Here is a 16,112-nt window from a genome sequence, read left to right as displayed (position 1 = left end):
TTCGTCTTCAACAACAATAATCTGTAAGTTAAAAACTCATAGGATGTACAGGGCCGCTTCAGCTCTAAATGTTTTTAACGAAATTTGCCCCCTTATTTTCAAACCCAAAAATTAGAGGTTTAAAAATGTTTTACGCATTTATTTACATCAGAATATGAAAATATAACTCTTTAGAAGGAGATTGAATGTTTCACCAACTCTTTACTATTCTTTTTTCAAAAAGTTATAGCCTTCGACATTTGACCTCTTGGGATAAATAATTTATAATATCTAAGCAACAAATTCGTTAATCCGGCCTTACAATTTTTTTTATGTTTGGAATTGAAAGATCTTCATTTTAAAGCTTTAAAAAATGAAAAAAAATTATTTGTACAATAAATAACGCAATTGTAAAAAACGGCCATTTTGGACTTTCGCAGGCTGTTTTACAATAACCAATAAAGGAAATTAAACTTACCATAGCTGAAATTGTAGGTTTTTTAATTTGCTACAACTTTCTATTAAAAAGTTTTTCTCTAGAAGCAATATCCTAAGCTGCAAAATTAAAAATCTTAAAAAATTGCAAATTTAACAAATGAAAATCGCAATAATAAAAAAAGCTCACAATATTTTTGGTCACATTTTAGTAGAAGTTATTCCTGGCATCGTCCTTTACAACACCTGATAGGTTTCAAAAATTCCTGAATTATATCCTGAAATCGACCTATTTTTCACCCACAGCCTGGAGTATAGAAGCTAGGAGTACTATATCGTCCGCATATTGCAAATTATTGATGACTTCACCGTTCACAAGTATTCCGTCTTGTTTTTCAGAAAAAGCTTTTCTGAAAATTCTTTATGAGTAAACGTTGAAAAGCAGGGGTGACAAGAGACATCCCTGCCGTACTCCTCCTTTAATATTAAGTGCATGTGATTCCACACCATCTACTAAAACTGATGTTGTTTGATTCCAATATTTTGCAATTATTCGAACATCTCTGCCGTCCAAGCCAATGTCTTTTAGAACTTCGATTAATATAGAGTGCTTGACACGATCAAATGCCTTTTGGAAGTCAATGAAACAACAGTATATGTCTACAGATATATCTCGACATCTTTGAGCAAGTACGTTCATTCCAAACAGTGCATCTCTCGTTGTAAACCCGTTACGGAAACCAAACTGTGTGTCATCCAGGTATTCCTCGCATTTATTGTAGATACGACCATGTATTACCTTCAGAAAAAATTTCAATAAATGGTTTAACAAACTGATGGTTCTACAATCAGCACAGGTTTTTGCTGTTGTCTTCTTAGGTAGAGCTATAAACAGTGAATTAGACCAACCATTAGGTAGTTGTCCGCTGGTATAAATGGTATTGAAAAAAAAGTTATAGCCTCTAAAACATTTATAAGCTTGTGTATTTCAGTTGGAATTTCATCAGGACCAGTCGGTCTGCCATCTTTTGATGATTGTATGGCTTTTATTACCTCAGAGCGTGTTATTAGGGAACCGTCGCAGTTAGTAATATCGGGAGGTGAACTACTCCTATCGTCTTCGAATTGGCGATGTGCAAGTACTTGGAGGGGATATGAGAAACGATCGTGCGTAAATATCGGAGAAATCTTGAAACTTTCTGAAATAATTCATATTGTCAATTGGAATTGTCAAATTGACGTATATTTCATACCTAATGTCATTGAAGAAGAAAAATTATATGTTGCTCCACTATATTGATATGATATGCAAATATTGTATAAAATTAAATTCAATTAATTGTATTTTGCTTGCAGTACTGCATTATTAATTAATTTTATTTACTACATACAATTGTTTACTTTTTAATAACATAACCTCAGTGTTAGTTTTTCTTCTTATAACTTTTTTGGGCTGTGGCCTTGACACTTATCCAGCAACCAGGACTAACGTAATTGGCCAATACAATTAAAAGTGCGAATAAAGTTGCTGAGCGTAGAAACCAGGTGTCGCTTTTCCGAACTTGCACGGTCCCAATAGGTTCGTAACGTAATTTTCCCATTCTTTAAAGTTTGTCCCCTACTTCAAATATTACTTTACCATGTTCATCCTATAGCAATGCAGTATGTTTCTTATTTTATTGAAGATACCAGCCGCTTCTTTCACTTTTTTATACATGTTAAACGTGTCGTATCCGTTTTCAAGCTCTTCAATCTCATGACACTGTTTGGCTAGATGTTGACTCTATGTTCTCGTATTTTACGTCGAATTTCTTTTTGTATGGTGTTATAAAGTGTTTCGTTGTTTTTCGCTAGTCGCCGTTGTTCCATCAAATCCAATATGTCTTTTGTCATCCAAGCCTGCTTTTTTAGCTTTTGTAGCTGTGAGTTATAGTCTCCCATAAATAATAAAATAATAAACAATAAATAAATAATAAATTGCTTGTACTTACTATTTTGTTTTTTTTTTAATAAAAAAAGAAAGGATGTATTTGCATGTTTCGTGGAACTTTCGTGGTCGAAAAGGCATTCGATAAAGTACAGCATGTAAAATTAATGCAGATGCTGAAAAATATAGGAATAGAGAAAAAACATGTTCGTGTACATTAAAATTTTGTACTGGAGTACATCCCCTCCTCAACCTATTCAGTTAATACGTTGACGGACAGAGCGTCTAATTTCCGTTGGTGTAATGTGACACGACATCTATAGACAACATTTTTAAAATAACGAGTAACGAGCTGTGACAAAACTTGTCACAATATATCTACAGATGCATATTAAATATGACACGATGTCCATGATCATCGTACCTACATATGTTTACAAAAATGTTAAAACTCATTGTTTTCATAAACTATAAGCGCTAAAAGAAAATCAGCAATTTCCCTAGTCTACTTTGCAAAATACATACATAGTGTCACGACACTTGCTTATACATTTGACGCACTGTCTGTCAACGTGTTAAGTACTGTAATGATACGCCGCGGGCACGCACCGACAGCTAGAACCGTACGCGTTCCACCATCCGCGAAGAACGAGACCCCACTCATTACCACTACTCCGAAACAGCCCAGGCAGAGAGATAAAGGAGGCCACGGAACGGAGATTCTCCAGTCTTGAGCGACAGTTCTGGGCTCCAATGCCAGCCAAGCGAAGTGAGCGAGGTAGGCCGACCTGAGTAACGAGGTGCACCGTACTGACGTGATCTCGCAAACTGAGACAGGCCGACTTGAGCAGCGAGGTGTACCGTGTTGAAGTAATTTGCAGGCTCATAATTGAACGGTAGCAAGTGAAGTGAACAAGCTCCCGCTAAATTATTAATTTTTTAATCGCGTGGCTGTTTTGCGTCTTACACTGCAGTGAGGTGTAAGGATATTTCCTTTTGTTATTAATTTTGCTTTTCTTTTGCAGACGTCTATCCAGGGGAGGACTTCTCTGCAACTGGCAGTGTAGGTTTAACCTAACTTCGGGCCCTGGGCGCTGGAGGTTTAGGGGCCCCCGTCATTGCTATTCGTTGTCAGTTTTTAACAAGAAAACACATGCATTAATTATAAAGGTTTCTTGTAAAATCCATAAAATATTTTTTTTAAACAAGCAAGAAGAATAGCAAATGTAGAAAATAATCCAAAAAATACATTTAAAAACATAAATAAAAAACAGAAAGTTCCACAAAACAACACATGACAAACAAAAAAACATATTCTAAAAAATACATAAAGACAAAAATTAGATCACTATTTTTCTTGACTTGGCATTCGCAAACTGCCATATTATATTATCATAATTTAGTTTCTCCAGTTCTTCATTCTCTATAATATACAATAGTGATGATGCGTCTAGGTTTTGTTGACCCAAATTTGACCTTAAATATGTTTTTATTCTTTTTAAAGCCGAAAAAGACTGCTCGCCTGACGCATTAGAAATTGGTATCGTCAAATAAATTTGCAGTAAAGTTAAAATATTGGGAAAAGCTGCTTTTACATCCTGGAATAATTAAATTTTTCATAAATTGTATGATATTTATTTAAATTTTGGCATAACGTTACAAAATGTGTAATTTCATTATGCAAGTTCTCTTTGGTTTCATCAACATCGTTTTTATGTTTCTCGCATACAAGTATTAATTGATGTTTTGACTTTTTCTTTGTCTCTAGATTAAAAAAACATCTAAAAGCTGATGTTACATCCTTGTAGCATTCAATTCGCGATTCTGAATTTTCTAGACTCTAGATTTTCTGCGACAGCGATTTTTTTGTTGCTGCGACTACAAATCGCAAGTGAAGTGCTAGCCTTAGAGGCCACTGTATAATGCCAAATTGCAATTTTTGTAATCGCTTTACTTTTTATTTTTCAATGTTTGAAAGAGTGTGTACCTATTGTTTGGGTATTGGCATTTTCGAGAATAATTTATTCTTTATCTATAAATTAGATTTATGTATATCTATTTCTGTCTTTCATTTAAAGTAACGTTTACACGTATCCAGTAACTGGCGCCAGTCTCACTGGAATGCGAGTGCTTGACTAAGACAGCGCTGGATAGGTTCGTTTACAAGTATCCAGTAACTGGCGCCAATCTCACTGGCACTCTTATTAAAAATTCTAATACTGCCACTGAAACCACAGGTACGACAGCGCCAGCGACTGGAACGCTGTGTTTACACGTGTCTACAACCACTCGCACGGGGTTAAAGGGGACGCGGACGAGGGCCACTGGCATTAAAAATAGACCAGCTTTCTATTCGAGACAGCGCTGGCAGACAGCGCTGAACTGGAGCAAAAAAGCGTTTACATGATGCCACTACCATGCCAGCACTGTCGTTCCAGTGCGACTTTCGCCAGTTACTGGATACATGTAAACCTGCCTTTTCTATTTTAAAAAGACTTATTTTGTTCCTATTTTAAAAGAACTTATTTTAAAGCCGAAAAGTGAGATAAATTATTATTTAAGCTCCACAATTCAAAATGAAATTATTAGAAACTAAAAAAACTCAGTTTGTACGATTATTTTGGATACAAATCGAGACATGGCCATTGATTAATAACCTACACAGTTTTGGGTAATTTTTAATCAAAGATATGGCGAAATCTGACAACTTTCTGTAGTTTTTGGAAAAGGGCCCCGCCACAAACACTGACACAGGTCCCCTGTGGGGCTAGGCTACGGTACATTTGACGGTACTGTGTATATGCGTGACAATATGTAACAATAGAACAAAGGCGTTTGCAATTGGCGTATCTGCGTATGAGATTTTTTTTCGGAGAATATGTAAATTATTTAGTGACTTTATTTTTTTATAATTAAAAGGAACGAGCCCCTTCGGGCCTATCCGGGGCCCGGGCCCCTGGGCGCCCGCCCCAAGAGCCCAGTGGATAAACCGGCACTGAACTGGACGATAAACAGAATTATCTTTTATTTTGATCTGTACATAATTACATTGAATATATTTATTTTGTTTTAACCTGTGTTTCACTGAGTCTGCCGTCTTGAAAAAACTACCCGTCACAGTACCTACTATAAAGTGCAGATGCATAGTAAAAACACATTACTTGAGAAAGGCACTCTGCCGCAACGCGGTAGTCACATATTTGTAATAAATTTTGTGGAAGTATTGAAAACAAAAGTTTTCAATGTTTTTGAAGTTATACTTCTTTAGGCGTGATTGAGAGTAAAATTTCATAATTCTGCGCGCATGCGCACACAGACAGTATGGTATAAACGTTATACGGGATCTGATTGGGTGTTAAAATCATCTGTCAATAATTGTTCAATATGGAGATTTTGGATAAACAAATTAATGTTGTGTATATTAGTTTTTATTGTTGTGATGGCAGAGAAATATATAAGTTTATAATTGTAGTGACTTTTTAAATAGTTTTTAAAAGCGACAGGTACGTAATAATTGTAAATGTTTCAGTATCCTAATAAAAAATTTCATAGGTAGGACCTACCTATTTGGGAAATTTAAAAAGAACCTACTAAAATAGTATGTAATGCTTTGATTTACATAATTTGATTACCATCAAAATTTCTATCAATATTCACCTAATAATTATATTGTTTTCTTACTCTATGTTTTGTTGTATTCTAATATTTCTTTCAATTCTAAATAATTTCAATTCAAAATCAAAATAATTTGCTTAAATTCAGAACCGTCAAAAGTTTAATCCGTTTAGTTAGTTGATCTTCGCACATGATGACACATGGTCTCCGTGGGTAAAAGTTTAAGGTGAATGAATTTCAATACTAACTGCGCTTATAAGCGGGTTCGAACCCCAATGGAAACTTTTATTTTTTTATTTTTTGAAGTTATACTTCTTTACGATCGGAGGTGAAATTTTATAATTCCCTGGCGTATGCGCAGACACACAGGGTCAGGGACAGGGACAGGGACAGACGCGTTGCTAATCTTTCAAATTATGTATGTATCAGCGCAAATAATTCATTAAAAGAATTTATTAGTGTTATTAATCTTCTTCTTCTTCTTCCTTCTTTTATGTAGGCTTTAAAGCCTGTTTCTTCTTCAATATTAGCCTCCTAAATTGTTTAAGTTATCGCACCATCTTTTTCTTGGTCTGCCAATACTTCTTCGCCCATTTGATGACTTATCTCGTTCTATTCGTAATATCCTATCCTCTGCCATTCTACTAATGTGTTCGTTCCACTCCTGTTTCCGTTTTGTCATCCATCCATTTATGTCTTCTACATTGCATGATCTTCTTATGTTTTCGTTTCTCTCCCTATCCAACAGATTTTTCCCTTATATTCGTCGGAGTATTTTCATATCTGTTGTTTCTAGTAGTCGTCTCGTTTGAGATGTGTCAGGTCTTGTCTCCGACGTGTATGTCAATATAGGTATAATTGCTGCTTTATAGATTCTTAGTAAATGTTCTTAGTATAGTGTTCTTAGTAAATGTATTATTTATTATAATTTTTGTGTCTTTAGATTTGTCTTCCTCGGGCGTAAGATAATAAAATATCTATTTTTATACTTCACTTTGATCTATTTGTAACCGTGATGTGTAATTATATCCGACACGTCAATAGCACGGGGCTTCATAGCTCGGTTGGTATAGCATTGGACTAGAGATCGAGAGATCGCGGGTTAGAATCCCGGATGATTCATATTCATATTCATTTTTTTTTGGTATTGTTAACTTTTGGTTAATTTTTGGTAATTATTGTTAATTTTTGGTATTGTAACTGTTAAGTATATTTATTTCGTTGAAATTATAAAATATAATAGAAGTATAACTTCTTACATGCGTACAAAGTACACACACATTGCTTTTTTATTAATTATTAGATAAATTGAACTTCCCCTCAAGTACCAGTCGAATCTATCACTTAATAATATTATCTCCTCCTTATTAGCTACCTATCTAATAAAATTATACTTTACCTTATCAAATTCGCAAATTATTTCGTTAAGTAGCCGCAAACACTCGAGCCCTTGTTTATTCACATCGCTTTCATCGTAGAATTCCTTGTAATTGGGGATAGAAGCGAACATAACAGCGACGCAAGAATACCTTTCGTGGTAGAGATCTTCAGTTATTCTGGTATTCAAGAAATGCTCGGCTACGTGAGCGGGAAGAATATTTTCAAGCAGAATCTAAAACAAACAAAGATTTAGTTTCAATCCAAATTATTGCAATATAATGAAAATATATTGTAACATGTTTGTATAAGTAGATATTTAGTATTTGTTAATAGTCTGGGCTGATTATCGGAGAATAGACCATTTTTGGGAAAAGTTATTTACCAGCAATTTTATTGCTGGAATCGAAGCTTATGATTATATATATTAATAATCTAGGTATGCAAAGTCCGCAGATAGTGTGCTACTTTTTTTTATTAACAAAATGGCGCCCCCAAATCGTGTTTATTTCAATTTTTGCTCCATAACTCCGAACATTTTAACTTTACACCAAAAACACCCTAATAAAAATTCACCAAAATTAAATTCTGCATAAAGATATGTTTTTCTTGATATGCTCCGATGAAAATTTTCCTCGGAAAATGCGGGTTTTCCCAACAAATTCTTTAAATTTCAAATAAAGTTTTAGATAAGTAATTATCTGCCAATAATTAAATAACTCGGTGACATAAAAGATTTCTTGGTTTAGATTATAGTTCCAGAAGCCGGTAAAAATTAAACGAATATTTTAGCAACAATTCAATTGTTAATTAATAATTTACGGTCGCAATAATAACCAAAATAATTATGATACACTGATCAAATTTTGAAATCTTATAAAGATGAGATACCTATTTAATATTTTGTCGACAAAATATAAATTTTTAATTTTTTTGAATAATCTTTAAATGTTTTAAAAAAATATTTATAAACAAATTAACGTTTCTCAGAAAGTTTTTATTATATTCTAATTTTAAAAAATAGGTAAAATGCGTATTTCAATGATCTTGAAAATAAATGCTTTAAAACTTTTTTCCAACCATTTGCAAAAAAGGTATGTAACAGCAAAGTACACATACGATTATTACGTTGTTTATAATTTTTTTTAATTCTTTCAAAGCGTAAAAGTGAGTCTAAAGTACAAGCTAATTACTTACAAAAAATATCGATTATCAGTTTAATGGTTATATTTTAATTAAAGATTATAAATATTTTTTTTTGTAATTTACACGCGCGAAAGTCGACTAATACAGTACCGTAGCTATGTATTATGCATTATACCCGTTCACATACACAACTCGCGCGAGTTTAAAGCGTGTCAGTCGCTTCGAGTGAACATCTCCGGCTCTGTATCAAGCCTACTTTCGCGCTAAAAATTACAAAAAAAACATTTTTAATCTTTGATTAAAATATAACCATTGAACTAATGTTTGACATTTTTTTGAGAGCAATTAGTTTGTACCATAAACTCACTTTTAAGCTTTGAAACAATTAAAACAAATTATAAATACCGGAGTAATCGTATGTTTACTTTCCTGCTTCATAACTTTTTTGCGAATGGTTGGAAAACAATTTTAAAGCATTCCTTTTCAAGACCTTTGAAATACGCATTTTAAGTATTTTTTAAAATTATAACATAATAAACAATTTCTGAAAAATATTAATTTGTTTATAACTATTTTTTTAAACATTTAAAGATTATGCAAAAAAATTAAAAATTAATATTTTGTCGACAAAATATTAAATAGGCATCACATCTTTATAATCTTTCTAAGTTTGATCAATGTCTCATGATTATTTTGGTTGTTATTGCGACTGTAAATTATTAATTAACCCGCCGTTACACGCGTCTTCAATTGTGACGTGGTTGCACGCGTATGAGCGTCGCCCTCACCTACATAAATTCGACTTATTTCGAGGAAGAATGAATGTCAACATGTAAAAATATAAAATGGGTTGTACTCACATATTATAGAAAGTCTCGTAAACCAATTTTTTTTAAATAATTTAACAAAACAAAAGTAAAAATAATATAGATCAAAAGCAAGTTTTCTTAATTTTCAATTTCAGCAAGCCACTGAAGAAATTAACGTTCTTTACGCGAATTCATTTTACTAAAAATACAAATTAAAATTAAAAACTGTTCTGAAGTTATTTCTTTGTGGCATTTATGTAACTAACTATTAATATTTTGTATTTTGATAACGACGTCCGAGGTGGAATTCGAAACGTCAATAAAATCAATTTTTCAAGTTAAATTGTGGCTTATTTCCCAATTAGAATAGGTAAATTTAAAAATGGGTTCTTAACCAGTGGCGCACCTAGAATTTTCCTCTGGGGGGGGGGGGTTGCTTGGGCACCGAAAGTTTTTGTATTATTTGTGAAAGACACACAAGTTACATTTTCCTACTTTCTTTTATATATATTTCTATATGCTCTGGGTGGGAGTTTAACCCCCAAACCCCCCTCGGTGTGCCACTGTTCCTAACCTAATCCAAACAATAGTATTTTAATTAAACCTACCTAAATATTAAATAAAAACCTAAAAGTTTCTTTGAGATAATAGAAACGTGATTTCACTGTGATTGCACGCGCAGTGAGGAATTCCCTCACTTGAAGAGGAATGTCTCTTCTTTCAACTATCACACAGCACACTGGCCGCCTGAAATATTCTATAACTTTTTCATACCCTCTCATAAACCATGCTAAAGGCATTCCTGGGTGCTTAAGGTTATCGTATTAGTTTACACAATTTCATTGGTTATAAACAAATATGGTGAGGGATTTCCTCATAGCGCGTGTAATGGCGGGTTAACAATTGAATTGTTGCTAAAATATTCGTTTAATTTTTACCGGCTTCTGCAGTTATAATCTATACCAAAAAAGCTTTTATTTCGCCAAGGTATTTAATTATTGATAAATAATTACTTGACCAAAAAAATTATTTGAAAATTCGAGATTTTGTTGGGAAAACATACATTTTCCGAGGAAAATTTTCGTCGGAGCAAATCGTGAAAAACATGCCTCTATGTAGAATTAAATTAGTGTGAATTTTTATTTGAGTGTTTTTGGTGTAAAGTTAAAATCTTCGGAGTTATAGACCAATAATTGTAAAAAACACGATTTGGGGGCGCCATTTTGTTAATTAAAAAAGTAGCACACTATCTGCGGACTTTGCATACCTATATTATTAATATATAGGATCATAATATTCGATTACAGCAATAAAATTGCTGATAAATAACCTTTCTTTGTACTTTACTAATTAGACCAGCGTATTATAACTTTTTTTTCAAAATTTAAAGATTATGCAAAAAAACGAAAAATTTATATTTTGTCGATAAAATATTAAATAAACATCTCATCTTTATAATCTTTATAAGTTTGATCAATGTATCATGATTATTTTGGTTATTATTGTGATCGTAAATTGTTAATTAACAATTGAATTGTTGCTAAAATATTCGTTGAATTTTCACCGGCTTCTGGAATTACAATCTATACTAAGAAAGCTTTGATGTCACTAAGTTATTTAATTATTGATTAATAATTACTTACCTAAAACTTTATTTGAAAATGACAGATTTTGCTGGGAAAACCCGCATTTTCCGAGGAAAATTTTCGTCGGAGCAAATCGGGAAAAACATATCTCTATGCAGAATTTAATTGTGGTGAATTTTTATTTGAGTGTTTTTGTTGTAAAGTTAAAATCTTCGGAGTTATAGAGCAATAATTGAAAAAAATTCGATTTGTCGGCGCCATTTTGTTTATAAAAAAAGTAGCACACTATCTGCGGACTTTGCATACCTATATTATTAATATATGGGATCTTATAATTCGATTCCAGCAATAAAATTGCTGGTAAATAACTTTTCCATGAATTTTGCTAATTAGCCCAGAGTATAAATTATTATTGCAATATAATGAAAATATATTGTAACATGTTTGTATAAGTAAATATTTAGTATTTGTTTAATTATTTTGTTTTATTATTCTTAATATTTAACATATGACCTTACTTAAATATTTTATTTCTAATAATCATTTCTTACATAATGAACTTGCTTTATTATATTTTAAAAATTTAAACTCTTTCATATTTTTAAATAGTAAAATTTAAATTTAAACTCTCTGTAAATTGGTATATTACTAATTATTGTTTTTTCGTTCAGAGAACGAGTCGTCTTCATAAGGGTGGTGAAATATCTAATACCTGCAATTATGGACTATTTCACTACTACCGGTACTCTCCAAAATTATTGAGAAACTCATAAAAGCTCGACTTATATCCTTTCTCGTTGAAACAACATTTTATCACAAAATCAGTTCGACTTTTTAAATAATAAATGCACCACTGATGCCATATTATGTTTTCTGTACTACATGAGGTTTATCAAGCACTGAACAATAATCTTCACACTACCACCGTTTTTTTGTGACTACGCCAAAGCTTTTGATTGTGTATATTACAACATTTTGATAAAAAAACTAAATTTCTACGGAATTCGAGGTATTTCTTTAAATTGGTTCCAATCTTACTTGGATGATAGGAAACAACGGGTTAGAGCAAATGATACAGACTCTAGTCTCAAAAACATTGTATGTGGGGTACCTCAAGGTTCAGTATTGGGTCCTCTACTTTTCCTTATCTTTATTAATGACATCATTAGTTAAAAAATCGATAGAAAAATCTTTCCTTTTGCTGATGATACCAGTATCACTTGAAGCAACTCAAATATTGCCACTCTTCATGCTACTATAACTTCTGATCTACTTACAATAAAAACCTGGTCTGACTTTAACTCTTGTTTAACGTAGATACAACAGTAGCATTATCTTATAAAGGAGCTTTAACCCTTACCTCATAATAACAGCCAGATCAATACCGTTGATTCTGTAAAATTTCTTGGTACTTTTTTAGACAGCAACCTTAAATGGTCCCTGCATATCAATTTGTTAAGGAAGAAACTATCTTCAGCTTGCTGTGCTATAAGATCTGTTTCGACTGAACTCAATTTAGCATCTTCCAAAATAACATATTTTTCTTTGTTCGAGTCGCATCTTCGTTATGGTCTTCCTTGTTGGGGTTCTGGTACAGCTGCTCAATTCAATGTTATTTTCAAATTACAAAAAAGAGCAATACGATACCTGTTTGGCATCAGAAGAACAACACATTGCAGAAGTTTCTTCAAAGATCACGGAATTTTAACCCTTCAATCTTTGTATACTTTAGAAACTGCTTGCTTAATTCGTAAACATCTACATGTCTTTCCACCAAGACCTAATCATGACTACTTCACGAGAAATTCTACCTTTGACGTCATTTACCGACGCCGTCCTCTGAGTTAGTAAAGAAATCTATATTATATTCTTCAAAAAATCTTTAAAACCATCTCCCTCTACAACCTAAATCTGCAGCATCTTTCCCCAAATTGCGTAAACTGACAAAAGCCTACCTATCTGAAAGACCATATTATTCAGTAGAAAATTTTCTTAATCGATAACTAAGAAACTACAGTACCCTTTGCACAAGTAGTATTTTTATTATTATTATTTATCTATATTTGGGTGTCATATGCAGCAGCTTAACTTTTAAACTTATTAATTACTAGGTAGACTACGCAATTTACAATTTATTTAAATTTTTAAATTTTGCAATTGATTCTTTCTGTTTAACTTCATTATTATTATTTTTTAAATTATATTGACGATTTATGTAATTTTAGTAAATTGAGTTGTTACTGTTTTGTTTTCTTGACTTTTTATAAGTTTTGTCGATAAAATTATACTATTTTTTATGACAATAAAGCATACTTCTATTTAGTGGCGACGCGTGACTTTTTCTAAAGTGTTATCAAAACCAGATGCAAAAAATCTTATTTAAAAAAAATGAAGATATGGCTAAATGTATAAATAGCTTCAATAATATCATTTTGTATATCACTTGAAACTCTCGAAAAAACAGTTGATGTTTCTAGATGTTGGCAAAATTTTTGATCTTTTTTGGCAATTAATGTTAACAATTCTCTGTAATTGCCTCGATTGTCATAGTCGTCGCCCTCAAAATGACCACGAAACGGTAATTCTTGTTTGGCCAAAAAACACACGGTATCTATTATAAGTGTGCTAAGGATATACCTATCTATTTTTTTAACAAACTCATTATGTTTAGTAATATTTGCTTTAAAAGCTTGGTTAAGAGAACTTTCGATTCTTGTTTTGCCAAACTGAATCAAATTGGGTATACATCTTACATGTAGGTAACGGAGAAATTTCATGTCTCCTTTTTAAAACTCTAAAACTATTTAAATTGTGAACCTGGTCTACCCATTTTTCTGTAGAACCACATAACCAAAGATTTTCACTGTACCAACTAAATTTAAAATATCTAACTACTTTTTTGATTCCTTTTTTAAATTGTTTAAAATAGGTCTTTCATTTTCAATAATCTAATTTTTTTCTTCAAAATTATACAAGGAGAATTACTTTTCAAGTAGTTGATCGATTACGCAGCGACACTCATCCATGATTAACCCTTAAACGCCCAACCTTTTTTAAGTTCCATGTACGCCCAAGGGTGGGTAAAAAATGTCCACCTCGAAAATAGCTAATATATTTATTGAGAGTTGTTGGAAATTGATTAAATTTAAGATTCTTATGCTTAATAAACACAGCATCGTCTAAAATATTAATATAAACAATTTACAAACCTTACAACAAAATTACAATGTACATCAAAATTAACATACCAGTAAAAGCCAGTACTTCAGAGTTGTCGATTTTCTCCACATTCTTCCTTTCAGTCTCCTCATTGGCAGATAATTGTGTAGATTATGTAATTATACGGCGATAATTATATGGATTATTTACCTACCAACGAGAAATTATATAAAAACCTTTAGTAACAAGTTTTACCAAGGGTGTACTTTTTATGCCCACTCATATTTAACTCAAGATGCTACTTTTATTTTCAAAAATATCGGTAGAACCAAATTAACATTCGATAAAGAGCTGTCTTTTTAACAATAAATAATTTTTAAAAAAATTTTAAACTCGTAATAAATATGTTACAAGAAAATACGCATAAGGTGGACATTTTTTACCCACCCTTGGGCGTTTAAGGGTTAACTGCACGCACACTTTTTATAGGTACTGTAACCAAATTTAAATCTGGTAACAGGGCTAGTGATATAAACAGCGCGCTTGCGGGCTTACGTCGTCGCTCCTTCAAAATTTTCAGATATTAGCCGGTCCCGAGCGATAGCGAGGATATAACCATTGTAACCACAAATGAGACTGGTATCAAAGTATAATAAAGTGCAACTGAGTCACATAAACTCGCCAATATTTTCGTGTGTCTACGAGTAGTTGGCTATTTACTGAATTAGGTACTATTAACACATAATATAATAAATATATTTCTGTTGGAAAAATATTGGTATATATATTATATATAATCGGTTCATAACGTTCTACGACGTCTTCCGATTCCCAATCGCCATTGCTCTCGATCGTAGCACATGTCTTCGTTCAAGCCTCTTTCTCTGATTTCCCTATGGAAATCCTATTCCTTCTATCCAGCTTTTCCTAGGTCTTCCTCTTTTCCGCCGTCCTTTTGGTGCCCACCAAAAATATTGATAAATGGAATTATTCATCGTCATAAAATATTTATTTGCAAGATTTTTAACTGTTACCAATGGTAACAGTGGTTATATGGACGCTTCGCCAATGTTTCTATTCTATTAACCCTCTTCTTCAAGTGCGATCTCCGCGTCGAAGGCCGGAACTCATCATAGCTATTCGGACTTTAGAGACAACTGCTCGGAACAGATCATTTGATGTATCCATATAATCCGTACCATTCTCTCAGGTTGCATAGTCATGATATTCTACGTCTCCCTATTCTTCTTTTTCCTTGAATCTCTCCTTGAATAAACAATTGGAGCCAGTTGTGTTTCTCTCCTCATGTAATATGTCCGAGATATTCCAATTTTCTTGTTTTTATTGTACCAGATTGATTCAAAGAACCACTTGTCCTTAAAAGCACAACGGTTCTGTTTTAAAATATCAAATTTCTTGGAAGCGTATCTAACTTAGTGCATTTTAAAAGAGCATTGCATAGGCAATATAATTGCTTAATTTATTACTGTGTGCCTATTATTCGATATTTCGGACCAGATTCCTGGACCAGTGAGAAATAAGAGGTTTTGTCTCTAAGAAAAGGGCACATCTTCGCAATTCGTCGAAGCGAGCACGTCAATAGTTAAGCGCGCAAGAGTCTTGCCTTAGCGTCGTGATGTCAAGAGATGCGAGTCGCCGACGCCGATTTCCTACCCACTGAAGCTTCGATAGTGAATTTCTACCCGTCAATTAACACATATGTCAACAAAAGGTAAGTGTATTATTTGCAACAGCTGATAATTTATGCCAAATTTTTCGTTTATATTTACCATTTTATTCCACTACCTTTCCACTGCTTTTACTTAATTAACCAGCTAATTTCAATAAGCTCAACGTTATTTACACTAAATTAAAAAATATCAACTAAATTTAATCATTGTGTGATGTCACGAAAACTGTATAATCGTATTTTATTTCCAGCAGTCTTGCATAGTTCAATTAATTATTATTTTACATTTTTTTTATGATAAATCATAAGTAGAGTCAATAGTAAATCTAAGCATAATATAATGCTTATGATAAATAATACAATCGGGACTATTTTCTTTTTAAATATGA

The 16,112-nt window shown here is 32.6% G+C and overlaps 1 protein-coding gene across 2 annotated transcripts in view; it reads right to left on the bottom strand.

Moving 5' to 3' along the window:
• The window catches only part of LOC126881922 (adenylate cyclase type 2-like), an 860,562-nt gene that overhangs the window by 68,811 nt on the left and 775,639 nt on the right, over positions 1–16,112 (bottom strand). For both annotated transcript variants that reach the window (XM_050646657.1, XM_050646658.1), the window contains one exon: positions 7,356–7,568. In XM_050646657.1, the coding sequence (XP_050502614.1) occupies positions 7,356–7,568 (213 nt within the window). The remainder of the gene's footprint in view (positions 1–7,355; positions 7,569–16,112) is intronic.

Source organism: Diabrotica virgifera, chromosome 3 (genome assembly GCF_917563875.1).
Source record: "Diabrotica virgifera virgifera chromosome 3, PGI_DIABVI_V3a".
Classification (NCBI taxonomy): domain Eukaryota; kingdom Metazoa; phylum Arthropoda; class Insecta; order Coleoptera; family Chrysomelidae; genus Diabrotica; species Diabrotica virgifera.
The sequence above is the reverse complement of the archived record's forward strand: the minus strand, read 5'-3'. Positions and strand labels throughout refer to the sequence as shown.